The following is a 14,543-nucleotide window of genomic DNA, read 5'->3' as shown; positions in this document are numbered from 1 at the left end:
ACATTAACAAGACACTTAGCATACATCCCAGCATCCTGCATGTAGCATATGGATGGCAGCAAGAAGTGCTTGGGAAATGAATGAATGAATGGGAGAGATATAATAAGCCTTTAATGTTTAAAGGTGATTAAATGGAATTGGGACAAGGTGGCACCCAATACTTTGAAAAATGAATAAGTAAATGAATAAATAAATGAATGAAATATTATCAGTCTTGATATGTTAAAAGAGCGGTCACACATGGAATCAGTATTAGTGTTATATATACCGCACCTGAGGAAAGATTCAAGATGAATGGGGAGAAGTTACATAAATGCTCAAATTTCATCCTACTTTAGAGTTTTTTCAAAATTAAGGCAATCCAAAAATCAATAGGAAGCCTCAAAAAGAGCAGTTAAGGCAGAAGCTACATGTCTAACATTGTTTGACTATATGGCCCAGAGGCCCTCTGCAGCACTAATACTCTATGCTTCTGTGAAATGCCATCTTGAGGCTGGGCACAGTGGCTCACATCTGTAATCCTAGCACTTTGGGAGGATGAGATGGGTGGATAACCTAAAGTCAGGAGTTCAAGGCTAGCCTGGCCAATATGGCAAAACCCCATCTCTACTAAAAATACAAAAATTAGCCAGGCGTGGTGACAGGCGCCTGTAGTCCCAGCTACTCAAGAGGCTGAGGCAGGAGAATCACTTGAACCTGGGAGGTAGAGGATGCAGTAAGCCAAGATCGCACCACTGCATTCCAACCTGGGCAACAGAGCACAACTCTCAAAACAAAACAAAAAAACAAACAAAAAAAAAGCTATCTTTAGATCTCACTGTACAGCAAATAATTCACAATCACTCCAGTTCCTTTTGAAACCAGCATCCATTTCCTACTAAATGAAGATAGTTTACCTGCACAGTATAAATCAAATTTCAACAGCTTTCTTTGAAACATAATGGCAAAAGAAGTAATTCATAGCCTGGTGTGGTAGCTCACAACTGTAATCCCAGCAATTTGGGAGGCTGAGGCGGGCGCACTGCTTGAGCCCAGAAGTTCAAGACCAGCCTGGGCAATATGCTGAAACCCTGTCTCTACCTCCCCCCAAAAAAATTATAAAGTAGACTTAGAGTTTCAAGAAAAAAAAATACAAACATTAGCCGGGCGTACTGGTGGTGGCTTGTGGCTGTGGTCCCAGCTACTCGAGAGCCTGTCAGGAGGCTCACATGAGCCCAGAAGGTTGAGGCTGCAGTGAGCTGTGATCATGCCACTGCACTCCAGCCTGGGTAACAGAGCAAGACTCTGTCTCAAAAAAGAGGTAATTCATAATTTCTAAGAACCTCTAGGTGTTCAGAGTATCCAGAGGAAAGGTAGTGAAGTCCAGGAGAACAAAAACCACCCCCGGTTATTTACAGAGGCCCTTTGCACAATCTCAGAAAAATCAAAACTGCATTTTCTGGAATTCAAAGCACTGAATTCAGACTAGGCCCTTGGCCATTGTTAATATAATGAGCCTCTCCAGAATTAAAATGGCTCTAGAAATTCTGCTGCATAAAGTTGAGTACATTCCATTTCTACTCACTGACTAGAATCCACCACCTCTGGCATGTCATTGTTAATATTTCAATTACATACATTTATGTAATGTTTCTTACAGTTTTCAAAAGACTTTCTCACATAATAACCTATTTGAGTCTCATAAATTACCTGCAAGGAAGGTAGAGTTAGGAAAATGCATTGCATTCTACAGATGACAAATGGAAATACCAAATCAAATGATTGATCCAGCACTGCAGAATGAAACCAAAATCGCAATCTAGTCTTTTCCAGATCAGGTTTTATTAGTCATCTGGTATCCCATATGTTCACCATTCCTAAAACAGAACTGATCAAAATGCTTCAAAGTAACAGTTATGGAATAAAGGAGTTTCACTTCTTCACAAAGAGAAAGAAGAGGGTTGCCAAAAAGAACACATGCTTAGTTAAATGAAATCAAAACTATATAAGGAATTCAGATTTCCAGTTTAAAATGTTTACCCAACTGCTGTGAGAAAAATGCACAATCAGTAAAAGCACTCTAATATTTCTAAAGGGCTGGATTAAAATTTCAGCTGTAAACTTCATTACTGTAATGAGATTTTTTAATGCATATTTATTAAACATCCATTTAAATACTGTGTTCACAATTATTCATGAGTTATTTGTACATTTGTGCTGATTTTAACAAACTGTAAACAGTGGCCACTGACCAGAAATGTTCTCCTGCAATGACAGAAGCCCATGCTAAGGTCATAGGCAGCCCATTTTATGCTCTATTATGTTCTAATCATACCCAAAAGATAAATATTCAGCTGCTTTTTTGAAAACTGCAATGGTCATCAATGACCCAAAAAGTCAGACTTACCATTGACATTAAAGACCTATGTTTCATTCTGTGATGAATAAACAAAGTACAGAAGAAAATCAAATCTTAATTAAACTTTCTTTAGAAAAACAACATAAGCCATCATCAAGGAATGCACTGCAAGATGATTTACTTTATTTATAAAAGGCTTAGTTAGGGGCTTTAAAAGGGTGCTTTTGATTTAAATAGAAAAATTATGAAAATTAAAACTAAATGCTTGGTGGTTATCATTCTTTTCCTTCAGAAGCTAGTTAATCTTAAATGTGCCAATGTGTATAACTTTACAAAAGGAAAAAAAATTGTACTTTAAATTTCATGATAACAAATCAGTGAAATAATGCCTAAAAATCTGAATAAAGCTATTCTGAAGTAATTACAGGCATGGCCCAGCATACTGAGTAACTCCTTAATATTCACCCTGTTCACATAGTATTTAATAAAGACATCTAAGGGATCTAATTTTTTTCAAAAGATTTTTAAACCCATTCATTTGTTATGTTAGTTTAAATTTTATACACACAAATATACAAATGAGAATTTCAAAATGGAATCTACAGGAGTTGCATTTAAATGATATTATGAAGAAATGGAGGAACGACTATAAAGAATTACATGCTCAGGCTTAAAAACTTGTTGAAAACTGCCACCTGGTCAAGAGTATGGATAGATAACATGTTTATAGAGTAGCTTCTGGGATGGGAGCAATGAAGAGAAGAAATAAGAAAGATAAGCAGGATGGTAAAAAGAGGTTATGAAAGAGATTCTGGAAATTGAAGTATCAGGTATCTCCAGGCAAGGAGTAGAAATGGTCCTCAACAGAGAACTTGGGCAAGAAAGGCAAAAGACACCAGGAAGAGCTAGCATCCATAACGCTTTTAGGAGAGAAGATAGAGCTAGCACACCTAAAGTCTACTACTGGAGACTGGGGTTGGAGGATCACTTGAGCTCAAATTAGAGACCAGGCTGGGCATGTTGGCTCACGCCTGTAATCCTAACACTTTGGGAGGCCAAGGCAGGAGGATAGCTTGAGCCCAGGAGTTCCAGACCAGGGAAAGCAATATAGTGAGACTGTGTCTCTAATTTAAAAAAATAAAAAGGCCAGGCATGGTGGCTCATGCCTGTAATCCCAACATTTTGGAAGGCTGAGGCAGACAGATCACTTGAGATTAGGAGTTCAAGACCAGCCTGGCCAACGTGGGAAAACCCATCTCTACTAAAAATACAAAAATTAGCCGGGTGTGGCAGCTCACACCTGTAATCGCAGCTACTCAGGAGGCTGAAACACAAGAATCGCATGAACCTGGGAGGCAGAGTTTGCAGTGGGTGACAGAGCGAAACTCCGATTTCCAGAGTCAAGGAAACTTTTTTTTTTTGAGCTATTGACAGATTTTAACAATTAAGCAAAGTATACTCCTATAAACAAAATTTGGAGCATAATTGTTTCTCTCTACCTGATTTCTCCAGAACTTGAAAACTATTAGTGAGTATCTTAACTTACGGCAATAGTTATTTGCATAAGTGCAATAAAAATCTGTTTTCATTTGTAACAGGGCACAATTGGAGAAATTGGTTATTTTACCAAGGTTTTGACTGGAGTGCTGTGCTTTCCTTTAAGGAATCAAACTTGACTTATAGCGCCAATAAAAGCTCCTTTGGAAACTGGCCTCGTATCTTGTCTACACAGTCCCTGCCCAGGGTTCCTGACCTGTAGTAAGTAAATAAGTAAAGTACAGGCCCAGGAGCCCCAAGTTATCTCGGAACCTCAAGAGAAGAGGTATTTACTCAACTCACAGGTATTTACTCAACTCATAGGTATTTGAGGGTACAAACCCATGGCTGGGCTCAGCTTTAAAAAAAAAAGTCTTATCTGAGATTCCTTCTATGGAACAGAGTTCCATCAAAGTCAATTTTAAAAGCCTATGTGAAAAATAATTATTTTTCCTGCACTTTATACAAATGTCAGGCCAAGTATAATAAAGCAAATCAGTCTTACCATGATTTGTCTTTAGTAAAAATGGGAGACCGGAGAGAAAAATTGTGTTTCAAGAACTGTGGTACACCTCTTATTAAATTCTAGTCTCGGGCTGGGAGCGATGGCTCACGCCTGTAATCCCAGCACTTTGGGAGGCCAAGGAGGGCAGATCACCTGCAAGAGTTCGAGACCAGCCTGGCCAACATGGTGAAACCCCGCCTCTACTAAAAATACAAAAATTAGCAGGGCATGGTGGTGGACACCTGAAATCCCAGCTACTCAGGAGGCTGAGGCAGGAGAGTCACTTGAACCCGGGAGACGGAGGTTGCAGTGAGCTGAAATCATGCCAATTGCACTCCAGCCTGGGCAACAGAACAAGATTCTGTCTCAAAAAAAAAAAAAAAAATCTAGTCTCATCAGTTGTTTTTAAGGTTTTTCTGCAATTTAGACTGGCTCTGCTTATTCTTGTAAATCAATCAGTGATCTCTTGTTGCTACTCAGAAGAAACAAGAGGGATGGGTAATGTAAAAATCTGGATCAATATTCTAATCCTGGGCACATATTGCAATCACCTAGCAACCCCACATCAGCTTGGTTCCAACAGTTGCCCAGTTCATGGAAAGCCTTCTAAGTTCATTTACTTGGGATAATTTTATTTATTTTACCTTACTGTTGTGGAATATATCGCTATTGTACTCTTCGTGAAGGAATGCAGGATAAGCTTACTCAATGTTCTCTTAAACTGAACAGTTATTAATCTTCCAGATATCACCTTTTGTCAGAACTCAAGAGTTATGAATGGCCCTTGCCATACCAATGCTTTCTGACTGAGCTCCTTTCTACCCTGAATACAAGAGACCCTAATAGTTAGGCAGGAATAGCATTGCCCCTATTCAGCCTGAAGAAGTTGCAGAAGATAGATCTTTGTTTCTCTTCAACACTTATTAAGGGTTCCCTTGTAAAAGGGAGTGGGGGGAAATGTCAGAGGCATTTGAACTCGAGCAACTCCATTTTAAATAAGGGCTGGGTAAAATAAGTCTGAGACTTGGTGGGCTGCATTCCCAGGAGGCTAAGGCATTATTAGTCACAGGATGAGATAGGAGGTTGGCACAAGATACAAGTCATAAAGACCTTGCTGATAAAACAACTTGCAGTAAAGAAGCCAGGCAAAACCAAGATGGCGATGAGAGTGACCCCTGGTTGGCCTTACTGCTATACTCCCACCAGCACCACAAAATCCTCCATTATCATAAAGATAATCAGTCTCAGGGATAGGCATGACATCTTTTCTAATATAATAAATATTAACAAAAATCCAAGAAACATGAAATAAGTTCACATAAAGATATTCATCTAATTGGATAACAAAAAGTAAGTTCAGGCCGGGCGTGGTGGCTCACGCCTATAATTCCAGCATTTTGGGAGGTCAAGGCGGGCGGATCACAAGGTCAGGAGATCGAGACCATCCTGGCTAATACGGTGAAACCCCATCTCTACTAAAAATACAAAAAATTAGCCAGGCGTGATGGCATGCACCTGTAGTCCCAGCTGCTCAGGAGGCTGAGGCAGGAGAATTGCTTGAACCTGGGAGACGGAGGTTGCAGTGAGCCGACATCGCTCCACTGCACTCCAGCCTGGATGACAGAGTGATATTCCGTCTCAAAAAAAAAAAAAGTAAGTTCAAATGCTATAACCAGTGAGTATTAAGGGAAACAGACAGTAAGTCCAAAGACTATTTTCTTAACTAGTAATATGTACTACTAATAAATTGTACCTTGGCAAGTAACATGTAAAAGAGAAACAAAATATGTATAAATAAATAAATAAACAAATAAATAAAAAATAAACTATACCAATTCATATATAGGAGGGTTAGTTCTACTCACATTAATACCTAATCAGGGGATGGGCCTGGTGGCTCACACCTGTAATCCCTGCACTTTGGGGGTCCAAGTTGGGCAGATCACCTGAGGTCAGGAGTTCCAGACTAGCCTGGCCAACATGGCGAAACCCTGTCTCTACTAAAAATACAAAAAAATTAGCTGGGCAGTGGTGGCACATGCCTGTAGTCTCAGCTACTTAGGAAGCTGAGACAGGAGAATCGCTTGAACCCAGGAGGCAGAGGTTGCAGTGAGCCAAGATCGCACCATTGCATTCTAGCCTGGGCGACAAGAGCAAAACTCCATCTCAAAAAAAAAAAAAAAAAACCCTAATAGGGAATAAACTCCTATGTATGTATACTAAAGAGATTGTGGAGTTAAATATGAATCATCATTTAATAGAGGCACCTAAAAATATAATATTGTGATATTGTCAGCATAATAAAAAGAAATCATAAGATGTGATCCTCATATTACCTTGCTTCTATGAAATACATTTAATTTCTAAGGCTAGCTTAAAGAAAATGGAATTTCGGATATGCTAATTTTTTAGGTTTTAGAAAACCTATAAACATTTCCCTCCCTGGCTTCTCTCCTAGTCTCCTAAGACCACTCTATGAGGCCCCCTTCTTCTGCTCACAGAATGTCAAGTTTCCTCAAGCACTAGCCCTCAGCTTTTGCTTTTTCTTTTCTTTTCTCTTCTATTTTTAGAGACAGGGTCTCATTATGCTGCCCAGGCTTGTCTCAAACTCCTGGCCGCAAGCAATCCTCCTGCTTTGGCCTCATGAGTAGCTGGGATTTCAGGCACAAGCCACAGGCTCTTTTCACCCTACACATATATTCCCAGGCTCATTCTTCTATTCTCATGGCTCCCAATACCTCATATTTTCTTTCTTAGTCTCAGATCCCCAAGTGTCCTACAACTAACTAGACTTATTTACCTGGAACTATAATAAATGCCTCAAATTTAACAAGCCCCAAATTGAATCTCCCTCTAAAATCCTTTGGCCCTATCATTTTGTTTCGTTTTTGTTTTGTTTCTTTTGATTAAATTGCCCAAACTCAGAAACCTAAATTGCTTTTTTATTGTTTTACTTTTTACTTATTATGTCATTATTTCACCTGCAATAGGAAACCTAAATTTACCTTCACTCCTCCCTTTCCTTGTCTCCTCCAAGTATGTCCAAGTATGTTAATTTTTTTTTTTTTTTCTTTTTTGAGATGGAGTCTTGCTCTGTCCCCCAGGCTGGAGCGCAGTGGTGTGATCTTGGCTCACTGTAACCTCCGCCTCCTGGGTTCAAGCGATTCTCCTGCCTCAGCCTCCCAAGTAGCTGGGATTACAGGCATGCAACACCACGCCCAGCTAATTTTTTTATTTTTAGTAGAGACGAGGTTTCACCATGTTGGCCAGGCTGGTCTCAAACTCCTGACCTCAGGTGATCCGCCAGCCTCAGCCTCCCAAAGTGCTGGGATTACAGGCATGAGCCACTGTGCCTGGCCAAGTATGTTAATTCTATCAAAGAAGTGTCTCTGAATTCCCTCCCTCAGCTGCCCTGCTCTCCTTCACCACAGCAGTAATTCAGCCCCTAAACCACTCCCTAACACTCTATCTACTTCAACTTCCTCCTAAATAATCACCCAGCTTCCAGTATTCTCCCATCCAGGCATTTCTGGTCTGTTTTTCAGGTGGCCACAAGAACAATCATGCTAAAACAGATCTGATCACTTCTATTCCTGAGAAACTTCCACTAGTGTCCCACTGAACTTAGACATCTTAACATACTGTAAGAGACTCTTCTCAACTACATCAGCCCACCTTTACAGCTTCATCTCTAGCTGCTCTCTCAGAGACCATAAACCAATAAGGGCCATGTACAGCTCACATCCACACTTTTGCTAAAAATAAAAAATCTGGCCAGGCACAGTGGCTCACACCTGTAATACCAACACTTTGGGAAGCCAAGATGGGTGGATCACCTGAGGTCAGGAGTTCAAGACCAGCCTGACCAACATGTTGAAACCCCCTCTCTACTAAAAATACGAAAATTAGTTGGGTGTGGTGGCGGGTGCCTGTAATTCCAGCTACTCAGGAGGCTGAGGCAGGAAAATCGCTTGAACCCAGGAGGCAGAGGTTGCAGTGAGCAGAGATCACACCATTGCACTACAGCCTGGGTGACAGAGCGAGACTCTGTCTCAAAAAAAAAAAAAAAAATGCTTCCCCTCTCCAAGCAGAGCTGCTTCCTCCTCTGCAGTCTTATAACACTTCAAACAGGCTTAAATCATGGTACAATATGTTATTAATGTTCGCTGTTACATTAAAAAGCTAGTACAAATAGCAGTTAAGTTTGTGACTCTGAAGCAAAAACACCTGGGTTTAAAATCCAAGTTGGGTGACCATCCTTGTTTATTCATCTATAAAATAAAGACAACAATTTTTATAGAGTTTTATGAAGATTAAATTATGAAACAGAAACTGCTAGCAAAGTGCCTAGAACACAGAAGGGGCTCATCAAATGCTGGCTACCATAATTCCATATGCCTCTCAAGACTATGGGCTATTCAAGGGCTAGAACTCAGGTTCATTCACTTTTCCATTTTTTTTTTTTTTTTTTTTTTGAGACAGGTTCTCACTCTGTCACCCAGCCTGCAGTGCAGTGACGCCATCTCTCTCAGCTCACTGCAGCCTCGACTTCCTGGGCTCAAGTGATCCTCCCACCTCAGCCTCCCAAGTAGCTGGGACTACAGGCGTGCACCACCACACCCCGCTAAGTTTTGTATTTTTTATAGAGAGGGGGTTTTGCCATGTTGCCCAGGCTGGTCTCAAACTCCTGAGCTCAAGTGATCCTACTCCCTCAGGCTTCCAAAGTGCCAGGATTACAGGTGTGAACCACCACACCCAGCTACATTACACTGTACTAAATAGTAGACTTCACAAGATGAAAAATGAAGATAAAACAGAAATGTACCCCCCCCCAAAAAAACAGGAAAGGGATAGAAAATCGATTTGTAAATCAGACTCTGAATACTGAACAAAATTTCAACTAAAATTTTCCTTTTATTTAAAGATGGGGGCAGGGCACCGTGGCTCACGCCTGTAATCCCAGCATTTTGGGGGGCCGAGGCTCCGGATCACCTGAGGTCAGGAGTTTGAGACCAGCCTGCCCAACATGGTGAAACCCCATCTCTACTAAAAATACAAAAACTAGCCAGGCGTGGTGGTGGGCGCCTGTGATCTCAGCTACTAGGGAGGCTGAGGCAGGGACAATTGCTTGAATCCAGGAGGTGGAGGTTGCAGTGAGCCGAGATTGTGCCATTGCACTCCAGTCTGGGAGACAGAGCAAGGCTCTATCTCAAAAAAATAAATAAACAAAATAAAAATAAAGACGGGAAGGGAGCGTCCTTAGATACAATTAAATGGACCTCTAACCTAACTGCATTTTCATCAAATCTTCACACCCAGAATTGGCTAAATTTTGTGTATTGGAGAAAGTGTGAGTATAGATTAATAGCACAGCCTTTACTTGAATCCAGTTCTGACACTTACTAGCCATGTATCTTCAGCAACCTTGGATTCATGATCTCCAAAATGAGGATAATGAGGAATAATAAGACAATGTATGTAGAAAGTACTTAGTATATTGTATGACACAGAATAAGCATTCAGTGAATTTTATATGTTATAATGATGCTCCTTAAATCTTTAATGTTCATAAATCATGGTATATACATAGAATGGAATACTATTTTTAAAACTTAAAACACGAGGCAGTTCTATTCATATGAAATTGATATGGTATTGATATGGAATGATCTCCAAGCTACTAAATTTAAAAAGAAATTAACAATTAACAGAATTAACTGCTGTACACACAAAACAATGTGTACAGCATGTTACTACTTCTATTTTTTTAATACCGTTATCTATATATGTATATGCTTGTACATACACAGAATATATCTGGAAGAATACATAAGAAACTAGTATCACAGATTGCCTCTGAGGAGAAAAACTAAGCAGCTAAGGGATAGGGATAGAAAAAAGCCTTACATTTTGCCATATTCTTTCTTGCACCTGTTGAAATTTATAGCATTTGCTTTTACTGACTACCAAAAATGAAAAATAAAATTTATATTATAATCCACAGCTTACACTACCAGAATATTCCATTATATCTTTATTTATTTATTTACTTTTAACGACTACTCCAGCAGATCAGGGCTACCCCCAGGCAGTGTGTGGAGCCTATTCCATTATACTAAATGCATTATGCTAATCTTTGGAGAAAAACGTTTAAGGTCACCTAATCAAAGTTCTAGTATTAATTTCAACCGCACTGATGATAAGGGTCAAAGATTGTCATATTTTTAGCTAAATTAATAAATAAGAATCTATTAAGGTATATACTTTATTAAGGTCTATCTATCTATTAAGGTATATTACAGGGGTTGCTTGGATTTGAGAAAAAGGAAAACGAGTATGTGGATGAGGGAGACAATGAGAATAATTTCACTCACTCATTCACTCAAAAATCATATTTGCACATCAAGTACCAATCATTGCGCTAAGTGCTTAGGAAACAATGACACAATGTCCTTGTCTTTGAAAAACGTGCAGTTTAGTGCGAATATATGAATAGAGCAGTAAAACTGGCACTCTTGACTTCGTCACTCAGAATATACATTCATTCATTCATTCATGAACATATAACTGAATGAAGGAAGCCAGGGAGAAAGAAAGCCCGGTGACAAAATAATTCCACTGAAGCCTCTAGTGACTTGAAAAGAACACCAAGAATCGATCCCTCAATCTGAGAATGTGTGTGGACCTTCCTTCCTAGAATCACGAGAGACATCAGGGCCTGCAGAGGTCCCAGGCGCGGCTCTTCCTCCAGTGCCCGTCAGTCACCAGCCCCGAGAGCCTGGAAAACGCAGAGGGTAGGGGTCCCCAGGCCCCAACCCCACACCTGCATCTCTTCAAGCCAGGCACTCCCACTAGGCTCAGCTCTCTAAACGTCCCGGAGGGAACAAACTCTGAGTCGACCTCTGACCCTCAAAATGAAAGTCACTCAGGGTCATTTCCCTCAGTGCTCAGGGCTCATTCACAGACAGTATAAAAGGTCAAGAGAAATGGAAACTCCTCTCCAGGAGCCCTCAGCTTCGCGAAAGCAGGAGACACCTGGGGTAGATCGGACAGGGAGGGTAACCCCAGAGCCTTCTCCAGTCATATGCAGTCGGCTCGGACTACTCATGGCACAGTCACTGACCTTTCCAAAGGGGCTTCCCAGGGGCGGTGGCCAGAGGAGCGAGAGCGGCGGCCCAGGCCCCGCACCCAACACATCTCCCTCTCAGCGGGCTCTGTGCTAAGGGGCGCAGGGTAACCAAGAGCGACCAGGAGGCCGCCATCTTGAACTCCGTACGAGGAGAGGAAGAGGAAAACTTTATTGAAACCCAGAAGAGAGACGGTGGCAAAGTCAAATCCCGCCGTGCACGCTGAAGGCTCCACCCGAGAGAACCAAGGGATCAGTTACGGAACGTGACCTCCCGTAGCCACATGGGCGGGCTGCACTCCGTGCCCTCCCGTCCTTCCGGACGCTGCCAGCCGGGACTACGACTCCCAGCATGCAGTGGGGTGGGGCGGGGCGGAACGGAACAGGCAGCTCCAGTCTGGGCAGTGGGAGGGAGGGCGATTCTCCGCCCGGCGCTGGCGGCCGGCCGAGGAACCCGAAGTTTTCAAGGAATTGGGAAGTGATTATGACGGGTAGGCAGGTAACCACTCTTGAGCCCTTTAAGTTAGCTCACATGACCGAGATTCCGAAACCTGAATAAAATGGAGGTGACCCAATGGGCCCTCGGGTTTTGACGGAAGAGTGGTGTCACTTCGTCACACCTCCCTAAATGGTAGGCCCATTTTTTATTTTATCTCCAGCGTCCAACTCATCTTTGACGAGTACCTGAAATGTGCGCCTACCGCTTTCCCTTTTCGTATTTGAATAATATAAATGGTACGCACTCAAATGTTTTGAAAGATTGTATAAGTGGCATGGGAAAGCCAAGGGCCTAAGAAGGACTGTCGGTGGACGGAGAAGTCATGGGACAGTGTATCCGAAGGGTAACTTCTCATTGATCTGCCCTAATTTGATTAAACAATAAATGCTTTGACATACTATAATAAGCGAATTAGGAGTACAAATTGCTGTCCAGAAGAGGCTGGCAATCCAGTAAGCGAGATGAATTCCAGAAAAGATAATACAGGCCGGGCTAGGTGGCTCATGCCTGGGAGGCCCAGGCAGGAGAATCGCTTGAGCCCAGGAGTTTGAGACCAGTCTGGGCAACATAGCGAGATCCTGTCTCTGCAAAAAATACAAAACTGGGCATGGTGGCCTGTGCCCTGTAGTCCTAGTTACTAGGGAGGCCGAGGTGGGGGTTGCGTCCAGGAGGTGGAGGCTGCAGTGAGCTGGGATTGTGCCACTGCACTCCTGCCTGGGAGACAGAGTGAGTCCCTGTCTCAAAAAAAAAAAAGAAAGGAGAAGGCCCGGCGCGGTGGCTCACGCCTGTAATCCTAGCACTTTAGGAGGCTGAGGCAGGCGTATCACCTGAGGTCAGGAGTTCAAGACCAGCCTAGCCAACATGGTGAAACCCCCTCTCTACTAAAATACAAAAATTAGCCGGCATGATGGCAGGTGCCTATAATCCCAGCTACTTGGGAGGCGGAGGCAGGGAGAATCGCTTGAATCCGGGAGAGGGTGGCTGCAGTGAGTGGAGATCGTGCCACTGCACCCCAGCCTGGGCGGCTGAGTGAGACTCTGTCTCAAAAAAAGAAAAAGAAAAGAGAAGAGGAGGGGAGGGGAAGGGGGAGGGAAGGGGAGGGGAGGGGAAGGGGGTGGGGAGGGGAAGGGGGAGGGAAGGGGAAGGAGGAAGGAGGGGGAAGGGGAAGGGGAGGGGAGGGGAGGGGGAGGGGAGGGGAGGGGAGGGGGAGGGGAGGGGAGAGGGAGGGGAGAGGAGGGGGGAGGGGAGGGGAGGGGAGGGGGGGGAGGGGAGGGGGGGGAGGGGAGGGGAGGGGGAGGGGAGGGGAGGGGAGGGGGGGAGGGGAGGGGAGGGGAGGGGAGGGGGGGAGGGGAGGGGAGGGGAGGGGAGGGGGAGGGGAGGGGAGGGGAGGGGAGGGGAGGGGAGGGGAGGGGGGAGGGGAGGGGAGGGGGAGGGGAGGGGGAGGGGAGGGGAGGGGAGGGGGAGGGGGAGGGGAGGGGGGAGGGGAGGGGAGGGGGGAGGGGAGGGGAGGGGGGGAGGGGGGGGGAGGGGGGAGGGCGGGGAGGGGAGAGGAGGGGGAGGGGAGGGGAGAGGAGGGGGGGAGGGGAGGGGGGAGGGCGGGGGAGGGGAGGGGAGAGGAGGGGGGAGGGGAGGGGAGAGGAGGGGGGGAGGGGAGGGGAGAGGAGGGGGAGGGGAGGGGAGAGGAGGGGGGAGGGGAGGGGAGAGGAGGGGGGAGGGGAGGGGGAGGGGAGGGGGGAGGGGGGAGGGGAGAGGAGGGGGGAGGGGAGAGGAGGGGGGAGGGGAGGGGAGAGGAGGGGAGGGAGGGAGGGGGGGAGGGGAGGGGAGGGGAGGGGGAGGGGAGGGGAGGGGAGGGGGAGGGGAGGGGAGGGGGGGAGGGGAGGGGAGGGGGGGAGGGGAGGGGAGGGGGGAGGGGAGGGGAGAGGGGGGGAGGGGAGGGGAGAGGGGGGGGGAGAGGAGGGGAGAGGGAGGGGAGAGGAGGGGGAGGAGGAGAGGAGGGGGGGAGGGGAGGGGAGGGGGAGGGGGAGGGGAGAGGAGGGGAAGGGGAGGGGAAGTGGGGGAAGTGAGGGGAAGGGAGAGGGGGAGGGGAGGGGGAGAAGAGAAAAGGGGAAGGGGGAAGGGGGAAGGGGGAGGGGGAGGGGAGGGGAAGGGGAGGGGGAGGGGGAGGGCAGGGGAAGGGGGAGGGGAGGGGGAAGGGGGAGGGAACAAAATACAAAGATTTTTAGAATAAATTTTTTTAAAAATAAAGATAATTCAGTGTTGTGGAATCAATGAGAGAGCAGTTTGGCTGGTAAATCAAAAAGGCCTTCTAAAAGCTCAACTTTTGTTTTTTTGTTTTTTGTTTTTTGTTTTTTTAAGAGAAGTGGCCTCACTATGTTGCCCAGGCCCAAGTGCTGTGGCTATTCACAGACTCCATCATTGTGCATAGTAGCCTTGAACACCTGAACTTACATGATCCTCCTGCTTCAGCCTCCCCAGTAGCTGGGACTACAGGTGCCAACCACCATCCCAAGCTTTAAAGCTTTTTTTTTTTTTAATTTTT

General features: G+C 44.7%; 1 protein-coding gene across 3 annotated transcripts in view; it reads right to left on the bottom strand.

Annotated features, from left to right (window-relative positions):
- The window catches only part of AFG1L (AFG1 like ATPase), a 238,672-nt gene extending 226,812 nt beyond the window's left edge, over positions 1-11,860 (bottom strand). The window contains exon 1 of one of the 3 annotated variants that reach the window (XR_010134338.1): positions 11,503-11,830. Coding sequence is in view for 2 of the 3 variants with exons in the window: in XM_004044494.4 (XP_004044542.1) it covers positions 11,503-11,641 (139 nt within the window). In the remaining variant the exon portion in view is untranslated. Of the gene's footprint in view, positions 1-11,502 lie in introns of all 3 variants that reach the window. The other 2 variants (XM_004044494.4, XM_055390724.2) reach the window with 2 other exon arrangements.
- Between the last annotated feature and the right edge of the window lie 2,683 nt (positions 11,861-14,543).

This window comes from Gorilla gorilla, chromosome 5 (genome assembly GCF_029281585.2).
Source record: "Gorilla gorilla gorilla isolate KB3781 chromosome 5, NHGRI_mGorGor1-v2.1_pri, whole genome shotgun sequence".
Classification (NCBI taxonomy): domain Eukaryota; kingdom Metazoa; phylum Chordata; class Mammalia; order Primates; family Hominidae; genus Gorilla; species Gorilla gorilla.
Note: the sequence above shows the minus strand (reverse complement) of the source record. Positions and strands in the feature narration are given on the sequence as shown.